General features: G+C 38.4%; 1 protein-coding gene across 1 annotated transcript in view; it reads left to right on the forward strand.

Annotated features, from left to right (window-relative positions):
• The first annotated feature begins 366 nt into the window (after nucleotides 1-366).
• GNA13 (G protein subunit alpha 13) overlaps nucleotides 367-18,021 on the forward strand; it is a 28,974-nt gene continuing 11,319 nt past the window's right edge. Inside the window, exons 1-2 of the mRNA XM_054573077.1 lie at nucleotides 367-831; nucleotides 3,220-3,446. Of these exons, the coding sequence (XP_054429052.1) occupies nucleotides 549-831; nucleotides 3,220-3,446 (510 nt within the window). The 5' untranslated portion in view covers nucleotides 367-548. The remainder of the gene's footprint in view (nucleotides 832-3,219; nucleotides 3,447-18,021) is intronic.

Consider the following 18,021-nt stretch of genomic DNA (forward strand, 5'->3'; position numbering starts at 1 on the left):
TTCGGTGCACGAACGGTGACAGCAGGCGTCGGGGATGAAACCTTGGAGAGCGAGGGGCAGGGGCTGCCGGGGAGTCCAAGGGCACAGTCCGAGTACTGGTTAAGGGTCTCCAGAGTCCCGGGAAACTGGCGCAACCAATTAAAGGGAACAGAAAGGAGTCCCAAGCGCGCGTCCGGCCCCACCGAAGATCACCTGACCACTGCGGCCACGCGCACGCGAGCAGGAGCGAGCCTCGCCAGCACAAGGCGGGAGGCAAGAGAGCGGCCACTGCGTGCGTGCGCGTCCTCGGGAGGCAGCGGGCGCGCGCACGCCCTCGGGGCCACCGCCCCTCCCGGGCCCGCCCTTCTTCCCTCCCTCCTTGGCTTTCCCGGGCCCGCCCTGTCCGGCCCGCCCTGCGAGTCAGTTCGCTCGTTCCCTCCCTCCCCCGGCGCGCTACGGCCGCCGCAGCGCTCCCCGCCCTCAAGCCGCGGTGCAGGAGTCGTCCGCCGCCCGAAGAAGAGGTGGAGGGAGCCAGAGGGGCCCGCCGAGGCGGCGGCGGCGGCGGCAAGATGGCGGACTTCCTGCCGTCGCGGTCCGTGCTGTCCGTGTGTTTCCCCGGCTGCGTGCTGACGAGCAGCGAGGCCGAGCAGCAGCGCAAGTCCAAGGAGATCGACAAATGCCTGTCCCGGGAGAAGACCTACGTGAAACGGCTCGTGAAGATCCTGCTTCTGGGCGCGGGCGAGAGCGGCAAGTCCACCTTCCTGAAGCAGATGCGGATCATCCACGGGCAGGACTTCGACCAGCGCGCGCGCGAGGAGTTCCGCCCCACCATCTACAGCAACGTGATCAAAGGTGCCGGGCGGGGGTCGGAGCTGGGGGACCGAGGGCTGGAGCCCGGGGAGGCGGCGGCCGGCGCGGGGCCGGGCACCGCCCTCGTTCGCTCGGTCCCTGGCAGAGGACCGGGCCCAGCGGGAGGGCGGGAAGGGGGCGCGCCCGGGGCGCCGGTCCTGCTGCTCGGGGTCCCCCAGGGGAGGGGATGTCCCGGGGCTCCCCGCCTTCCTTCTTGCTGCCCCGGTAGGGGGCACGGATGGGCCCCCCCAACCCCGCCCTCTGATAGGGAAGTGGGGCATGCCGGGGTGCGGGGTGACATCCCCTGTCTTCCCTCCAGATGAAGCAGGAAGACCCATGAACCAACCCCAGGCCCTACACCCCTACCCCGGCCGTGCTACCCAACCTCCCTGCCCCGGGTGGGTGACCCGAGTCACAAGGGGTCGGTATGCTCCCAACTCCCTGCCTCCTTGGCCGCTTCCTGAGCAAGGGAGTTCTGGAACCGTCGCAGCAAGGAAACTTTTGCCCGAGACTTGTCAAGGGCAAAAGGTGAAAGTCCCTGGGTCCTTTTGGACGAGGATATGAAACTTGAGGGTGTCGTGTTTGCTCTGCAGTTATCAGGGAACTATGTACCTGTTATAGTTAGTCTAAAAAAAATTAGCATCAGTGGTTTTTCGCGCCGGTGTCTCTGCTGGGCAGGATGTTTGCCTATAATCACTATGCAACACGTCGCCCCCCCTTCTCTCTTTCTTAACTGGAGGCAGGGGGGTGGGGTGGAGGGGTGCCACAACTTGCTTCTATTATATGAATGAAATTGTACATTGATATACAGACTCCTTGGCCTGAAAGCGATGTGGAGTCGTTAACAGGTAGTCAATGAATCAGTGTCAGCTTGCATCATAAACTCTGATATTTGACATTATTTTTAAAAAATCAAATATATACTTTGTTTTTAAGTGAAAATACACAAGATTGTATTTCTGGGATTTCAGAGAATTAGAGAAGATGGTTTTTATTTTGTCATTTGGGCGATAAGTAGCACTTACTATTTTTTTTTTTTTAGTGTTACTTATTTTCTGCTTTAGAAAAGAGGTTTGAGCAAAATTGAGAGAGCCTGGCACTTAAGGTACATCCAAATGCTGTTTATTTCATCTGGGTAGCAATTATCTAGGAGTTCGCAACAAATTTCAGGTCTTTTCAGTTATGTGTTTTTAAAAGGGTTTTTTTTTCGTTCGGGAAGTACTCAAGCAACTCCTTTGGGTCACTTTTTTCGCCCAGGACAGAGTAGAGGAAAACTGCCGGGGAGTGGTGGTGGGGGAGGGGCATATTGTGTCTGGGTTAACGACCGGAGAAGAGCCGCAGGCCCGGAGTTCACAGACCACAAGGAGCTGTAGTACCACTGCAGTTAAAGTGTACAAAACAGTTGTATTTTTCGTATTTTCATGTTCAGTACAAAAATAATTAAGGTCTTTTTGAAGGCTGCAGGCTGCCTTGCCAGTCCTTAATTAAAGGTACCTTTGTACTGTGATGCCGCTGAACTTCAGGGAATATGTCAGTGAACAGAGTCAACATGTTAACTGATTATGAGCCAGGTAAACACCTGGTTCTTAAATTTGTGCAAGGTCCTAAGTGTAACCTACTTTGGGCATTGACTGTGAGAGGAAGTAAGTCACTGACTGGACATCTACTTTTTGAGTTGGCATGATCAGAAAATTGACAGCCGAACGGTTTTTCAACTATCCAAACAAATGAGTTCTTGATAGTCACGTGACTGTTAAAATGGACCAAAGGTAACAGTTTAGTGATAGAGATAGTGGGTTTGACTAATTTTTCTGAGGTGAAATCTGTTTTTATATCTTTTGTTTGCATTTGGTCTTCCTTTTAGAGGAATCTAATGCCATCCTGTGACTTAACAAATTTGAAGCTTGGAATGGGACAAGTTTTTTGAGTTTTGAATGTGTTCCTAAATCAGTGTTGGATTAAGCAGAGTGATTATGTGTGGTACTTGGCTTTTCATAAATGTCTTTTTGAGGGGCTCAGAAAATCTTGGTTGCAGCCGTTTTCTTCTGAGCCTGGACATAAGGATATGCAGCATGATTCCTTTTTTCCTCACTAGTTTTGGTTCTCTTGTGACTACCTTCTGTCTCAGAAGTTATTTTATAAATTAGAACATGTTAAAATCCTTTAGAATGAGTTAATAGTATATGCTTTTCAAGGCTCTAATTTTATGATTGTGAGTAACTTGGGTTTTTTTAAACTCTTGAAAAGTTATAGATATCCTTTTTGATGTTGGTCTCCATTTTTGGAGGAGACGGGCCTGGAGTAGTTAAGAAGTTTATGAAAATAATTCTTGAATAGAATCTATGGAAATATCTAATAACTCCTGTCTTTTTTTTTTTTTTTTAAACAAAGGTATGAGGGTGCTGGTAGATGCTCGAGAGAAGCTTCATATTCCCTGGGGAGATAACTCAAACCAACTAAATGGAGACAAGATGATGTCATTTGACACCCGTTCCCCCTTGGCTGCTCAGGGAATGGTGGAAACTCAAGTTTTTTTGCAGTATCTTCCTGCTATAAGAGCATTGTGGGCAGACAGTGGCATACAGAATGCCTATGACCGACGTCGAGAATTTCAACTGGTAAGAGATTTGTTCTTTTAAAATGTTGTGATTTTATTTTAATGACATTATCTGAGTCTGATGCACCCTCTTCGCTGACTTCCACAGTATACTATATCTGTGCAGAATTTTAGCCTCAAAAATTGGGGGTGCTATATAAATGAGCTTTTTACTAAGCAAGATGAAAATAGGGTAAACCCCATAGGTTTGGTGAAGCTGTTATAGTTAATTGGTTACTTTTTCTTTTTGAAAGTACGATCATAATGATTTTCACAGGCACTTTTAATTTTGTTATTTTCAAAATAATTACCTCCCAATTATAACAGCAATATTCATCTTTAAAAAAATAATGACCTTTTACCCTTGGTCTAAGCGTTCAGTAACTGAAATAGGTTCAAATGTGCTTGCTATTTAGTATATAGAGGTACTCATTTTATGGTACAGATTAATAGAGAGTAAAGTTCTTAATAATGTTTAATAGTCTTTGCACTTCTTGTATTTTGCATTTTTTTAACATGCTTTTTTTTTTTGTTTTGTTTTTTGAGGCATCTAAGCACATTTTACAAAATACATCTCACCCCCGCCCCAAGCAAAAATTTTACTGGACAAACTAAACATATGTCCTAGTCTCTGGGCTATAACAACAAACTGTGATAGACTTACAGACAACAGAAATGCATTTCTCACAGTATTAGAGGTTGGGAAGGTCCTGGCATATTCAGTGACTAGTGAGGGCTCACTTCCTGGTTCATAAATGGCCATCTTCCATCTATGTCCTCACTTGGCTGAAATGTTTCTTCTTAAACAACAACAAAAAATCTTAGTTGTTTTTTGGACCTCTGTTTCACATGGGAAGCACCTAGATTTTATTTTATATTTATTTTTTCTCTGTCTTAAACAAGACTACCCCATAAAACTTTAGCTGTTACAAAGCATTGAAGAGAGGGTGGAAGAGAAAGAATCTGATCTAGGTTAAAGATACAACGATAATAATTAAAATAGATTTTTAAAAATCAAGTGTTTTGTAATTTAATCATGAATGCTTTGATTGTATTCTGGGTTTTATTTACCAAAGATGGGAAAGATCCCAGGAATGATAGCAATCTAGACCGCGTACAATTTGGGGGTAGTTCGGATTGGAAATGTTTTACTATACTATGATCAAAATGAAGCGATGATTACAAATAAAACTGCTTAGAAAGTTTTTTGATGGTGGCACCGAAATTAAAGTGATCCACATTGATAGATGTGGCTACAAAATGATGTACAGCCAGTAGTCTTTGCTATTACAGTTTGTACTCAGAAGAAATCTTAGCTACTAAAAGTTCTGGAAAAGTGTTCTTAATAACTTTGTATAAAACTGACACTTAAATCTTTGTTTCTCTGAATTATGGCTCTCATTTGCATCATACAACCAAGTACTTGATTATGTGCTGTCTTACATAGTTCTCTGAGATGTGTGCCTTGTCAAGTCATGTGTCCTTTAATGAAAGGCAGAGATTATCTCACATTATTGTGAAAGTTGAGTAGCTGGCAGCATTATATGTTGAAAATTATGAATTTAACAAGTGACCTCCATCCAATTCTCAGACTTGTGGTTACTTTTTGTTCTTTGGTCAGTATTTGTTCTGTGAGTTTTGGTAGTCTTGCATAAGTTCCTCTACACAACCCCTTCTCATCTCCCTTCACTCCTATTTTTAAGTGTTGCTTATAGTCCTTTCTTCTTAATTCATTTTCTTAATACACCACACTTTCCACTCTTAAGTTTTTTTGGGATGTTATTCATCTTTCCCAGTCAGAAAAGAAACATTGTCTGTAATAGCATACAGTACGTAGTGACTGCATGAATAAGTGACCGTACTCTAAAGTTCTCTGTAGGGAAGTTCCCTAAGTCCATTTAATTGAAGGTGGGCTTCACTGACACTTCTTGAGTTTGGACATTCACATCTTATGATCTCATGTCAAGACTGTCTTGTCACCATCGCTGAGAGAGCATGCCTAAGTATTTGACACTTAAGAACAAATGTGTAAGATCACTCAGGATGAGGACCTGCGTATTCTTGGCTTGAGCCAGCTGATGCTTCAGGAGCAAAGAAGACATTGGGCAGGGAGAGACAAGTTCTAGAAATGCTATTTTCCTGATAAAAAGGAGGGTCACAAGAAAAGAGGAACAGGGCAAGGTCTAATTTTAAAACTCCTGAAGAAGAGGGATGTTTTTCCCTGTATATTCTCAGCATTGTTAATGGTACCTGGCACCTGGCATTCAGCTATTAGGTTGAATTAACAATTCTCATACTTTTTGGATGCTCTGGTGCTTGGCATAGTGTCGGACACTGAGGAGGCACTTGATTCATTTAAAATTTTCCTGAAAGTCATACTCATTTCCTCCTCCTGCCTACATACAGCCGATCCTGGAGCCCTGTTCTACACCTGTGATGTCTCTTGCATTCATTCCCTTTTCCTCCTCCACATTATTGACCTTGTGGAGACCTCTTACTTGGGGGTATTATGGACCTTGGGGGACCTCTTACTTGGACCCCCAGTTAATCATGGTCAGATACAGCATGGGTTTGCTTAGAAAGCTTTGCTCATTCTCTACTTCCTTCAGAAGAGAGTTCAGCCTCTTTATGTGAGTCAGGGCTCTAGCTAACTTACCTGTGATTCCAGCAATATATTTTATTTGTCCATAGCACATATATTTTAACCGCTCAATTCCTGTATACTTGATGTTCTGTCTGTATGGCTCTCTTCACAAAGTCCCTCTGTCAAGGATTTTCATTACTGCGTCTTGTCTGTTCATTAGGTCCTACCCCTCACTTAGAACAGTGGTAATCCAGATTTTGATGTGACTAAACGCAGTCCATGGATCCCTTGAGTCAGAGTCACTGGCATGACTCTGTTTTATACAAAACAAAAAAACATTCTGAGACTTCATTACAGAAGGACCTGTTTCAGGAATATGGGGTGGAACTCAGTGATTTGTATTTTTAGCAGAAAGCCATAGGCAATTTGGATGAATTGCCTATGTGCTTTAGGGTCGAAGCTTTTCCCCAGTCCCGGTGGCTGGAATGCCGCCGCTCTGCCCTGTGCTCTTGGTGGTATGCTTGTGTTCTAACCTTCTAGTCACATGTGTTTGAGTTATTTGCATTCATGTTTGGTTCTCCCACTAAAGAAGAAGCTCCTTTGGTATGCTTTGTTTGTCTTTTTCTTTCTCACTAGCATTGGGCTTGACATTTATTTCATTTCCTTATTTTTTAGACACTCTGAATTACAACATTATTCCAGAAAAAAAGAGACACCCCACATTAAGTTCCTTCCAGGAAATATGAATATTTCTATATGCTAATTTTTTAATCCAAGAGATGGGAAGTCTTTGTATTAAAGAATAATAATTTCCCTTTTTTACAATATTTGATCATGTATATTCTTGAATGTTGGATAGAAAAAATAAACATCAAGAGAAATGGAAGGAGTTAGCAGGTAAAATTAACCATTTTTGTTTTGACTAACGATTATTAAATTTAATGCAAATTGAAAGTCAAAAGAAAAAAAAGGCTGTTTTTTAATCCTTTCTATGTCTTTTTTGGTTTAGATGAATAACTGCCCTGTAACGAGTCTCTGGGACAAGGGATAGGGTAGTGTGACCACAGCTTAGGCTTTTAGCGGCCCATTCACTAGTAGTAATTTTGGGTGCAAACATGAATGTTTTTCCCCCCAGGTTCTCAAAGGCAAACATTTCCTTTTCTGGTTAGTTTCATCATGGGTAAGCTAAGTATCTTACTGTGGAAAAAGAATCTAATCTGTTGTTACAGCTTTTAAGGTACTGTTTTATTTCTTAACTAGCACACTGAGGATAAAACATACGTCCGAAGAAGTGGTCTCTTTTATTTTTATTATTACTTTTTATTGAATGTATTGGGGTGGCACTGGTTAACGTAATTATACAGGTTTCAGGTACACTATTCTACAACATCATCTGTACACTGTACTGTGTGTTTACCACGCCGAGTCAAGTCTTTGTCCATCCCCATTTAAGAAGTGGTCTCTTTCAGCACTGGATTAAATGTCCGTCGTGCTCAGCTTTGGCTGTACATTCCCTGTAACCTGCCACTGCGCTAGGGAGACACCCGTTCTTCCAAAAAACCTCTTGTGTGGCGATAACTAGGGAATTTGGTAAATTGGGTGATTAAAGAGGTGGAGTCCAGGGTTGGCTGAGAAATGATACAACTGAAGATATGTAGTAAAACTACAAAATAACTAAGAATCGCTGCCAGTTAAATTTTATGGGCTAATAATATTATTCAGAAATATAAGCAAAGTTTGTAGAACTGGTTATATAGGACAGGAAAGTGTGTGCCATTGGGAGGAGTGCTCTAGAACTTCCTACTTTCTATAATCACTTTAACATTGTCAGCGTTAATACAATTTCCTGTAATGACCAGTCTTTTTTTGCAGTCCCTGAAGCCAAGCAATTTTCTTTGTTATTATGGTGCCTTTGGTTAGACTTAGTTTTTCTTACTCAAGTAGTACAGTTTGTACTTGACATAGTTACACTTTAAGCTGATGAGGTAGTTTGTTCATTAAGACAGAACTTATTCCCACAGTCTGTGTAACAAAGGAACTACTTAATTTCATGCATTGGCTGCTAAAAAAGCTGAGTGCTAAGAACTGCAGGTTGGGGTAAATACTTACTTGCACTGCAGCATGGATTTGAAATACTGTAGAGTTAGAAGCATTGGTTTATTCTTTACCACTAATTTGTATTTTCTTTAAAAAGTGAATCAAATACTACATTCAGTTGTAAACTTACGTTTCTGTTGGAGGAGGATTGGTTCGTGTTCTCTGTGAATAAAAGCCAAACAGGACTTTGACTTCAAGTTGCTAAATACCTATTGTCTACTGATTCTAGGGTTAGGGTAAAATATTTCAGCCTATATAAGATGAGAATTATATATAACATTAGAGGTGGTAGAGATTTTAAAATTTAGGTCTCTATTGATAGATTTTCCTGTTAGTGAATTCGAGCAAATGTCAATCCTAACCTTGGAAGCCCAGAGCTATAGTACCATTTACATTAAAACCAGAAGTGTTTTAGCATGTGCTTAGACAACTTTCTGAGATTGTGTGTATACATATATACATGCATACATAAGTATATGTCTTGGTGTGTTGTGTTACATTGGCACGTTCATGTTTATATCTTATATTTTTGGGTGGGAGAGTAGAAACTTGACCAGCTGTGGGATATGTGGGCTCTCTGCACTGAAGGAGGACTGTCAAATACTGTGCTAGTTTCTGTGTTACCTTTTATTGCTAAACAAAGCTAGTGATATAGTAATTGATGCTGCTGTGGGAAATGTGTATTAAAAAAACAAATGATGAAGCAAGGAAATAACTTTGTTAGGAAAGCTGGATGTTAGTTTCAGAATTCTTTACTAGCGTGTGGACCTAACCCAGGTGAAAGGGTTGTGAGCTCGCTTTTAAGGAAATGCTTTCCTTAATGGTGAAGGACTCTCTGGCATGAATATTCCCTGTGACCTCTCACAAGTAAGCAGCCGCCCAACCAAGCTGAGGTGTCTAGCCTAAAACACACGCTAATTTCTTTCTCCAGAAAATTAATTCAAGTGCTGATGATTATATCACTTTTTAATATCTCATGTTTTATCAGAATGCCTTTGTACTTTTCAAAGTTGTTACGTACATTCTCATATAATCCTTTAAAAGAAAAACAGAGAAATAGAATATATGTTATTGTCCCCTTTGCACAGATGAAAAAACTCAAATGCAGAAAGGTTCCTTAATGCTGTGGATCACAAAGTGGACACTGAACCCAGAATAACTCCTGGCCCACAGCACTGGCCACTAAACTGTTTTGCAAGCATCAAATATTATATCTGTGAAACGTTCTTTTCTTTTATTCCTAGCCTCTTCTGACCAGCACCCATACACTCAAATATTATCACTCCCCTCATAAGTTCTAGCACAGTTATTTTAAATGTTTTCTTGAGAATATATAGCATTATACTGAAATTCACAGTTCTTTTTCTATTCTGAACTTTTATAATACCCTTGTACCATTCCTTTTTACTGTATTAACTTAGATTATAGTTATGATATACATACACTTAAATGTCACTTAATGGCAGATTTATTATCGTAGAGTGGTATAGTTCTTCCTAACCACCATTCGTCATGGTCAAGGCCTTTTGAATGCTCATCCCTTGAAAACTAAGTGTACTACTAGTGATCCTCAATTGATGTTTCATCAGTGAACGTGGTACATATGTATGTATTTATAAACATGGTTTATAATGTACCCTGAAAAAATAAAAGTTTAATGACAACCAAGTTATCTGAAAGGCAGCCATATATTTTTCTAGGAAAGTGTCATTTGGAAATTGGCACATATCTGGTATATATTTGCTCTTTGTTTGAAGATAGGGAAATGAGAATACTTTTATTGTTATTTTTATGAGCTCCTTTGCAGTGTTTCTCATGTAACTGTCACAGTTTTAATACTATTTTTGCACATTCCAGATTACAGTCTGTTGCAAATTTTTGCTACAGTTAGAAACTACCTGAGTTTTTAAGTGCATATTTCTGAAAGTTAACGGTGATTTTTATTTCCTTATTTGAAAGTACTTTGTTTTTTTCTAGCTACATGATAAATTCACTTTTGTCTCTATGGTGAATATACATATTTTCTGCAAATTGCCTTTTTTCAAGAGAATTTGTTACATCCACATAAGCAGAGCATTATTAGAATGGGCTGATACAGATCAAGGAAATCATTTTGTTTTGAGAACTGGACTAAAGTTACCATCTGCTGCACTGATAGTAGTTGTTTGTCTTAACCTTTCCAGTTTAATCTCTCTTCTTTTGGCAAAACGAAAAAAATTTTTTAAATCAGTGTAGTGTAGTGGGTGTGCTTTTTCAGACTCAACTACTCTACAGTAGATACCAAATGCTTGAGTAGAATTGCTCTTCCTTGATGTATTTTGGTTTTGGTCTTAGTCATAAGACCTGTGTACTCAGTTTTGCTACATGAAACTTAACTTTGTATCCTCCAAACAAATTAGAAAATAACCACATTCAAATTTATTGATTTATTTTGCATATTGTAAAACATATTTAGAAATGGTTTTAATGTGGTGACCTTAAGATTTGATACGGTTTTCTACTATGCTGTGATATAGATAAAGTGGAACTTTGTGTCCTAGCTGTGCCCACTCACTGTGTGAGCTTCTGAGTCCCTTGGGTCTCTGAATCACTGTTTCTGCAGCTGAGAAATAGGGACAATCCAAGGACTTACTGTTCATAGGGATTACATGAGATAATCCATGTAAAAGTCTTTGGCACAGCACCTGACACATTTTAACTATATTATTAACATTAGCCATATGCACATAAACCATATGTAGCTATTAATAAATACATAAATAAATCGAGCGCTATAAGCTGTGATTTGATTCACTTTTTGTGCTTGGTTTGCAATATAAAAAATTCTGAATTCTAAATAATGCGGACCTATGGCTTACATTCTCATTAGACATATGCTGTCTACAATAAAGGTAGCGCATCTAAGAGAGATTTGAGGTTTTCATTGCCACATTGGTTCTTACTGCCTTCGCATGTCACTGCTTGATTTTCAATTTGATATGTAGGTTGAATTAGCCAAATCCTTACCTTCCTGCTGGAATTGTGATGAGATCCCTTTGGCAAAAGCACAGGTGCTGTGCTGTTCTTTCCCTTTCTCTCCTGCCCTTCCTCTGTGGCGACCCTCCACCCACGCCCTCAAGACCTGCTCCCTTTCTGCCATTTCCTGTGCCTGGGATGGCCAGCAACTTTGTGAGTACTCAGGTTGAAGAGGGTATTTCAGTTTCTTTTTCCAAGGTTTAAAAAAAAAAATTCTATATATTTATAGAGTACAAAATGAGTTTTTTAAGACTTCATGTTACTTTTTATGAGATTTTAGACTTTATGACCATTTTGTATAAAAACCAACTAAAACATTAGTGTAATAGAGAATCCCTACTTTTTCTCATGGAGCAAAATAAACAAATTTCAAATTGGTTCTCCCAAAGAAAAAATAATGTATTGACTTTAGCATTTAAAAACAATGTTAGCTATTAAACAAAACTTATCTACCCATGCACCACCACCCCCCGCCCCCCACAAATAGTTTAACAGTGTCTTTGGGTTCTTTGAACTGGAGCAGTTACATTTAGCATGTTAATAGGACAGTTCTATTTTAACCCTTCTGGAAAGGTTAAAGAAAAAGAGCTGGAATAATTAATTATTGGGGTGAAAGACTTTCACTTTCCTTTTTAATATCCTGGTAACTGTTTTCATATTTCCTGGGTAATGTTTTTTAAAATCATTTTTCTGTGAAATAGGATGAACTGTCTCAATACAAATTTTACAGAGACTTTGTTGTCATATCATCATGTGGTTTTCATTTAGGTTTATGATGTAGAGTGTGGTTGTGTCCATTTATCGATATTAAGTAAAAAAACTCATGGGAGCTGCTAACAATGAGCGACTGTATTACGTTTTCTGAGCTGCTAGAAACTCACTCACAACTTATTGCCTGGCCAACTCCGTGCTACACGAGGCCTAATAAATGAGAAGATATATGTGGATATACCTTAGAGAAATTGGTATTCAAATGTAAGATCTCTAAAGCCATTTTTATTGATTTTTTTAAAAACCTAATAAATCATTGAATGCTATATACTTACAAAGCTGTAAATACTATTTATTCCAGTTGAAATAGTTACAGTGTAATGTGATTTTAACCTATTGAGTTAAAATATCGCAATGCAAATAATTTGCTATTTTTAACTGTTACTAACTTGCCACATTTGCAGTAAAACTGTCTTTATTAGCTATAGATTCAAAAATGATAGGGACTTAAAAGTGTTACCATATAGATAATATACATGTCAATTCTGGACTAAGCAGGGAGAATCAGATTTGCCTCATTTTTTCTTGATCTTTTAAATGATCATCAAATGTTGCAACCAGTTTTGATGCTGGTGTTACAATTTAGTGAAAAAAAAATAGTTTTCACCAATTAATTAGAATTTTGCACATTTGGCCTTAATATATCTTTCTTTTGGAAAAAAGGGCTCTTTATTTTTTGGGGGGAAAAAACTTTCTGTAGAAATGCATTTTTTTTTAATAGGACTATATATATGTCCTCTGATAGTTTTCTATGTATTTATATTTTATACTATGTGCAGGTATGAAGGTTTAGAGTATGACTTTGAGTATGTATTTTCATTATGGTCATCTGAAGTCTTTTCTCCTCATGTGAAAAGTAAAGAGCAAATGTGAAAGGCAATGGGGGCAAGAAGACCTTGGGGAACAGATTTCGGGGGGTCAAACTGAGTAACATTCTCTAACAAGTCAGATAACAGTTAACTGGCAGCTTTTAGCAGCCCTTCAGTAACATGTTCTTGAATACCAATTAATGAACAGGCACTTTGTTGCAGGCTGAGTATTTGCTAGTGAACCAAATGAAAATAATCTCTGTTCTCACTGATTTTAGATACTAGTTGGAGGAACTTAGATTACATAGGCCAACAAATAATCCCACCTGTGATAAATGCTCTGCAGGAAAAGAAAAGGAGCCAGTGGTAAAACCGGAGGATGGTTTGGAGAGGTGGACTTTTAAGTTAAGACCCCATGAGTGAGAAAGGGTCAGCCAAGCGAGGGAGGGGAGAGTTCAACAGGCAGGAGGAGTACCATGGGTGCAGGGCCTAAGGTGGGGAAAAGCTTGCTGGAGTATGGAAACTGGAGAGAAGTGAGGAGAGCAGTCAGTAAACATTTATTGAGAAACTTTCTACTGTTCTGGATGCTGAGCTGTTCTAAAGTTAGGTGGCAGCCGCAGAGGTGCGGAGAAGACAATGGATTCATGATATGTCTTGTAGGGAAAATGACTGGGATTCTGACAGATTAGATACAAGGTGAGGAAGAGAGACATGTTAAGAGTGACTCAGGTTTCTGGTTTTAACAACCAGCTGGATGGGGCTTTTTGCTGAAATGAAAAGACTGCAAGAAAAGAATTTGAGAGGGACGATAAAGACTTTAATTTGGGCATATTAGGTTGAGATCTCTGAAACATGACAGTGGAGTCAAGTAGACAGTTTGATACTTGAGTCTGGAATCCAGATTAGAGTTTTGGGTTAGAGGTGGAAATTTAGTAGTTATTTGTATCCAGGTGATATTTAAAATCTATAAATGTGTGCAGTTACTCAGGGAAGGGGTATAAAAAGAGATTAGGGCTGAGGATAGAGTCTTGAGGAACATTCAGCCTTTTGAAAATGTTCAGAGGCGGCAATGATAACAGAAATGGCCAGAAAGGTAGGAGCAATTCAGGAATATGTAATGCCATGGAAGCTAGGGCAGTGTTTTAAGGAAGAAAAATGTGCCACTGAGAGGTCTTGGAAGGTAACGAAAGACTGACATGTCCATTGATTTTTGGTAATAGGGAGGTTATTGCTGACTGTGGGAAGTGACATGGTGAGGAAGAAGCTAGGCTGCAAGGGCCTGAAGAGGGAAGAGAGGTGAGGAAGTAGAAAAGATCCACTTAAAATCAAGATGACTGTTTTCATTTCTCTTTGCAGTACTTTCAGCCACCTGGCTTAGTAGGTTGGGTTTTTTCAAGCCTTTTTAAAGTTCAAGAGGACTCCATAGCGCATGTCTGATACTCACTACCAACCATGCATCCACAATTAGCTGAATAGTGACTTGCAAAGGGAATTGATATACCAATAGAAATTCTGAGCTGTTTTCCACCTTCATCAGGTTGCACTGCTTTGCTGTCTGATATGATTGTTTGCTTGGTGGGTGGTCAAGGGAAGGTAGTTAAAGCTCGTGTGGGCTCTGTGAGGCTTCTCTGCTGGCTAGAGTTGGCATGATGGATTGAATACTCAAGTGGAAATAAAGTAGTCTGGGTTTTCCTCTCACCTGTGTGATCTTAGGAATAGAATTACTTTATTAATTAAAATATTAATGTTACTTAATGTTGATTATTGTGTAATATTTGAGTTGTGGAGATTTCATGATCTGTTGTAGCCATCATAGAGAACTTTCCACCTGGTGTGCATTCATAAGGACTTACGGGTATTATGAAGTGTTCTTACAGGTCCCTCTCTTTTGTTATCAGGGAAATTGTAACTATATTTGGGAAGTATGACTTTTGAAAAAGTATTTTTTTTTTCTTTTTAACAATTGAGGTCATTTCTTTTCAAGAATCAAGAAAAGTTTATTACTGAACGGTTCTAGTTCTGGCACAGAATGTTTCTTCGTATGCCATTAGAATTAAGTATGATTGACCCTTCTCAAAAAATTATTTTATCTTTGATGCCTTTCGTAACTCTGAGCTTTATATTGTTATGTGAAAACTGAAGAGTAGGAAAATTGTTTTGTTTTATGAGGGAATTACCTCTTGGCTCCAGAGTCCAAATTACTTCTTTTTAAAGTTTAAATTTTAAAACATGTATGTCCATTGTAGAAAATTATCCAGTTAGCCACTTATGCCACCAGCCTAAGACGTCTTTGTTGATATTCGGTGTATTTCCTTCTGGCATTTCAGTACAACATTGGATGTTGAGATAAACTTTTCTGTACTTTCTGTACCATTTTATATCCTGTTCATTTAGTGTTGTTGCAACATTAGCATTTCCTGGAGGAGGTGATTTTCTCAAAGAACTGGTAAGACATTCTTCTAGAAAATGGTTGTGATTTTTTTTACCTAAATGGAAAATTCTTTCTTGTATGTATTTTTTTTAATGAACAGAAAGTTGTGGTACTGCATGGTTACTTGCAATGAATATGGGGTAAATCTTACCATGTCGTTACCTGATTGAGCAGTGTTATATATCATGTTAGTGCTATCCCACCTCTGTAATATTGAACTTCTTCCTTACATTTACAATTTGTATTTATAAGGGAATAAGTTGTGGGGGGTTTTTTGTTTTGTTTTTTAATACTCACCTGAGGACATTTCTTCACTGTATTTAGATAGAAAAGGGAAAGAGAAACATCAATGTGAGAGACAAGCATTGATTGGTTGCCTCCCATACTCACCCTGATTCATCATAAGGGCCTGGACTGGGGATTGAACCGGCAACCTTTTGATTACAGGACGACACCTCAACCAACTGAGCCATACTGGCCAGGGCAAGGGAAGAAATTTTTAATTATTTTTAATTAAAAAAGGATTTTTAAAAGAAATGCTGGCCTCCATGCTGAAGCCTGTATTATTTTAAAGAAAGAGCTATAATTCTTACACAGACTTTTGAGACTGATTGATACTTTCTTAAGATAACAAAATGGAATAGCTTGTAAGTGTTATGCACATGTATCCAAAAATGCTTATTAGACACGTGGCTACGTTTTTTTTTTTTCCTCGTATCTCTAGGATGAAGCATTTTAATAAAATAAGTTTATTTTTATGACTTCTGTACTAGGAAAACTAGTAAGCTGCATTGTGTATTTCGTGTTATGTGTAAATTGGAATTTGGTGGGACTACAGGAATACTCTTAGAAAACTAAGATCTAGCTTTAAATTTTGGTGATAAGTCTGATAGAAAAATGATATAAGAAGGAATTTATTAATTTGTGAGCAGTGGCAAGAAAGGACAGTTTATAAAATAAAGTGATAAAACAGTTCTTTCCAAAAATCCCTTATTTCTAATTTTGTGCACTAGTTTATTTCTATAGCTTATATGCAAGGAAGAGTTAAAATTAATTGTCTAAATTAGAAAGGTGTTCTTTTGGACATAGGATTTAGGCTATTATAAATTATCTTAGATTAATCTGGATAGATATTTAATCTGAAAAAATGTTTTCAAATATTTGGGTGGTTTATGTTGTTGTAACTAATTTTGGCTCTTTTGGAAGTTTTAAGTGACGCACGTAGAAAATGTTAGCAGGAAATTTGAAACTGTGTTCAGTTGGAGTCTGCATAATTTTGATGTATCTGCAGAGCAAAAGAAAATAGCTTATATTTTCCTGAGTATAAGTAAATACTGTCTCGCTACTTGTGAACCAGACTAAAAGGCATGAGTGGTAGTACCTTAATTATACTTTAATGATAAAGATGGCGTTGCCCTTATTAAAAGCATGTGCTGTGTGTCACATTAATACTTTACAATGCTTTTTCCAATAAAAAATGAATAGAGAATGTTATTAAACAAAAAAGTAGGTCATCTCAAAGATAAGGAACAATAAATAGGTCCTTTGTGAAGACCAGGCAGCGCTGGAAGGGCAGTAAATGAAAGCAGAAGTGAAACTGCTCTGTGGCAGGCTCTGAGGACCAGGAGAGGCGACATGTACCCTGTATGTAAGCTGACCTCTTTACTGTATTTTGAAATTAAAATTAAGGGGGTGAAAAAGACATGGAACTCATTATAGAGATGGTATATTCAATGAAATATGATTTTAAGATCTTTTCATTTTAGAGTCATTTTCAAAGCTATAAACAAATTCTTTAAATAGAATTAGGCCTGGTTTTATGCCTATTGTCTTTAAGGAATTAAGTATAATTTTATAATCTTTCAAATAGTGTGAACACAGGAGTATCATGTTATATTTCATATTTTCATGTGACTATGAAGAGACAATAGAGGAAGGACAGATAAGATGGGAAATTGGTTTTTAATTTACCTTCGTTATTAGTTACTTCTGTAGATTGAAATGAAGAGTCTTGATTCATTAACCAGTTGTAACCCTAAACTTTTTTCATTTTGTACCTTACATCTTTTTAGCATTTAATATCTTACTGTAAAACTTACATAAGTAAATGCTAGATGGAAAAGCTTGTATTACACAAAGCCTATACATAAAATATTGTCCAAAAGGATCCTTATTTAGATATGACTTCACAAAGATATTTGCAGGGCTAAAATTACTAGTGTATGCAAATGTGAATTATTTTTTAAAAAACCTATAGGTCACTTTTAAAGGCAAGTTAATAAGTTTCCTGTTGAATAGATTTCTCCAAACAGGCTGAATGAAGCTTGCTTAATGAATAATTAGGAAACATTTTGTTTGGACTTGTTTGGGGATTATAAAACTGATGAAAATTAAAGGCATATTGCAGATAGATAGAAACCTTATGGCAATAGATGCAATACAGTGTGGCAATAATACAATTCACAGTTGTAATTAATTTAAGAATAAACAGATTTCTAGTTTTCTCTCCTGTCTCTTGATTTTTTCCTCATTGAAATATTTCAAACTTGCGAATAGGACTAAATATGCATGGAAAGTATGCAAACTACTTTAAACTATTGGACTTAGCCATTTTAGAAAACAAATCTCTATTTAGTAGTTTGCTAGTACTTCAGGAAATGTTTTGCTGTTAAATTATTAAAATACTTCTTCCTTTTCCAACTACATTTCTGTTTAAGGCCAGATTTTCATCATATACTTCAACCAAAACAACCTAAAGTAGCAGTTCAAATGCAGAAGCAAATAAGCGTCTCACTGTCTTTTATTAAGATACACTAAAGTATGTTCACAGGTAATTGGTTTACTATTGGTATTTTAAAATGAATTAATAAATATTTGTTAAAATTTCTCA

The sequence above is a fragment of the Pteronotus mesoamericanus genome, unplaced genomic scaffold (assembly GCF_021234165.1).
Source record: "Pteronotus mesoamericanus isolate MK-2021 breed Mesoamerican mustached bat unplaced genomic scaffold, CSHL_Meso_final contig_246, whole genome shotgun sequence".
In the NCBI taxonomy this organism is placed as follows: domain Eukaryota; kingdom Metazoa; phylum Chordata; class Mammalia; order Chiroptera; family Mormoopidae; genus Pteronotus; species Pteronotus mesoamericanus.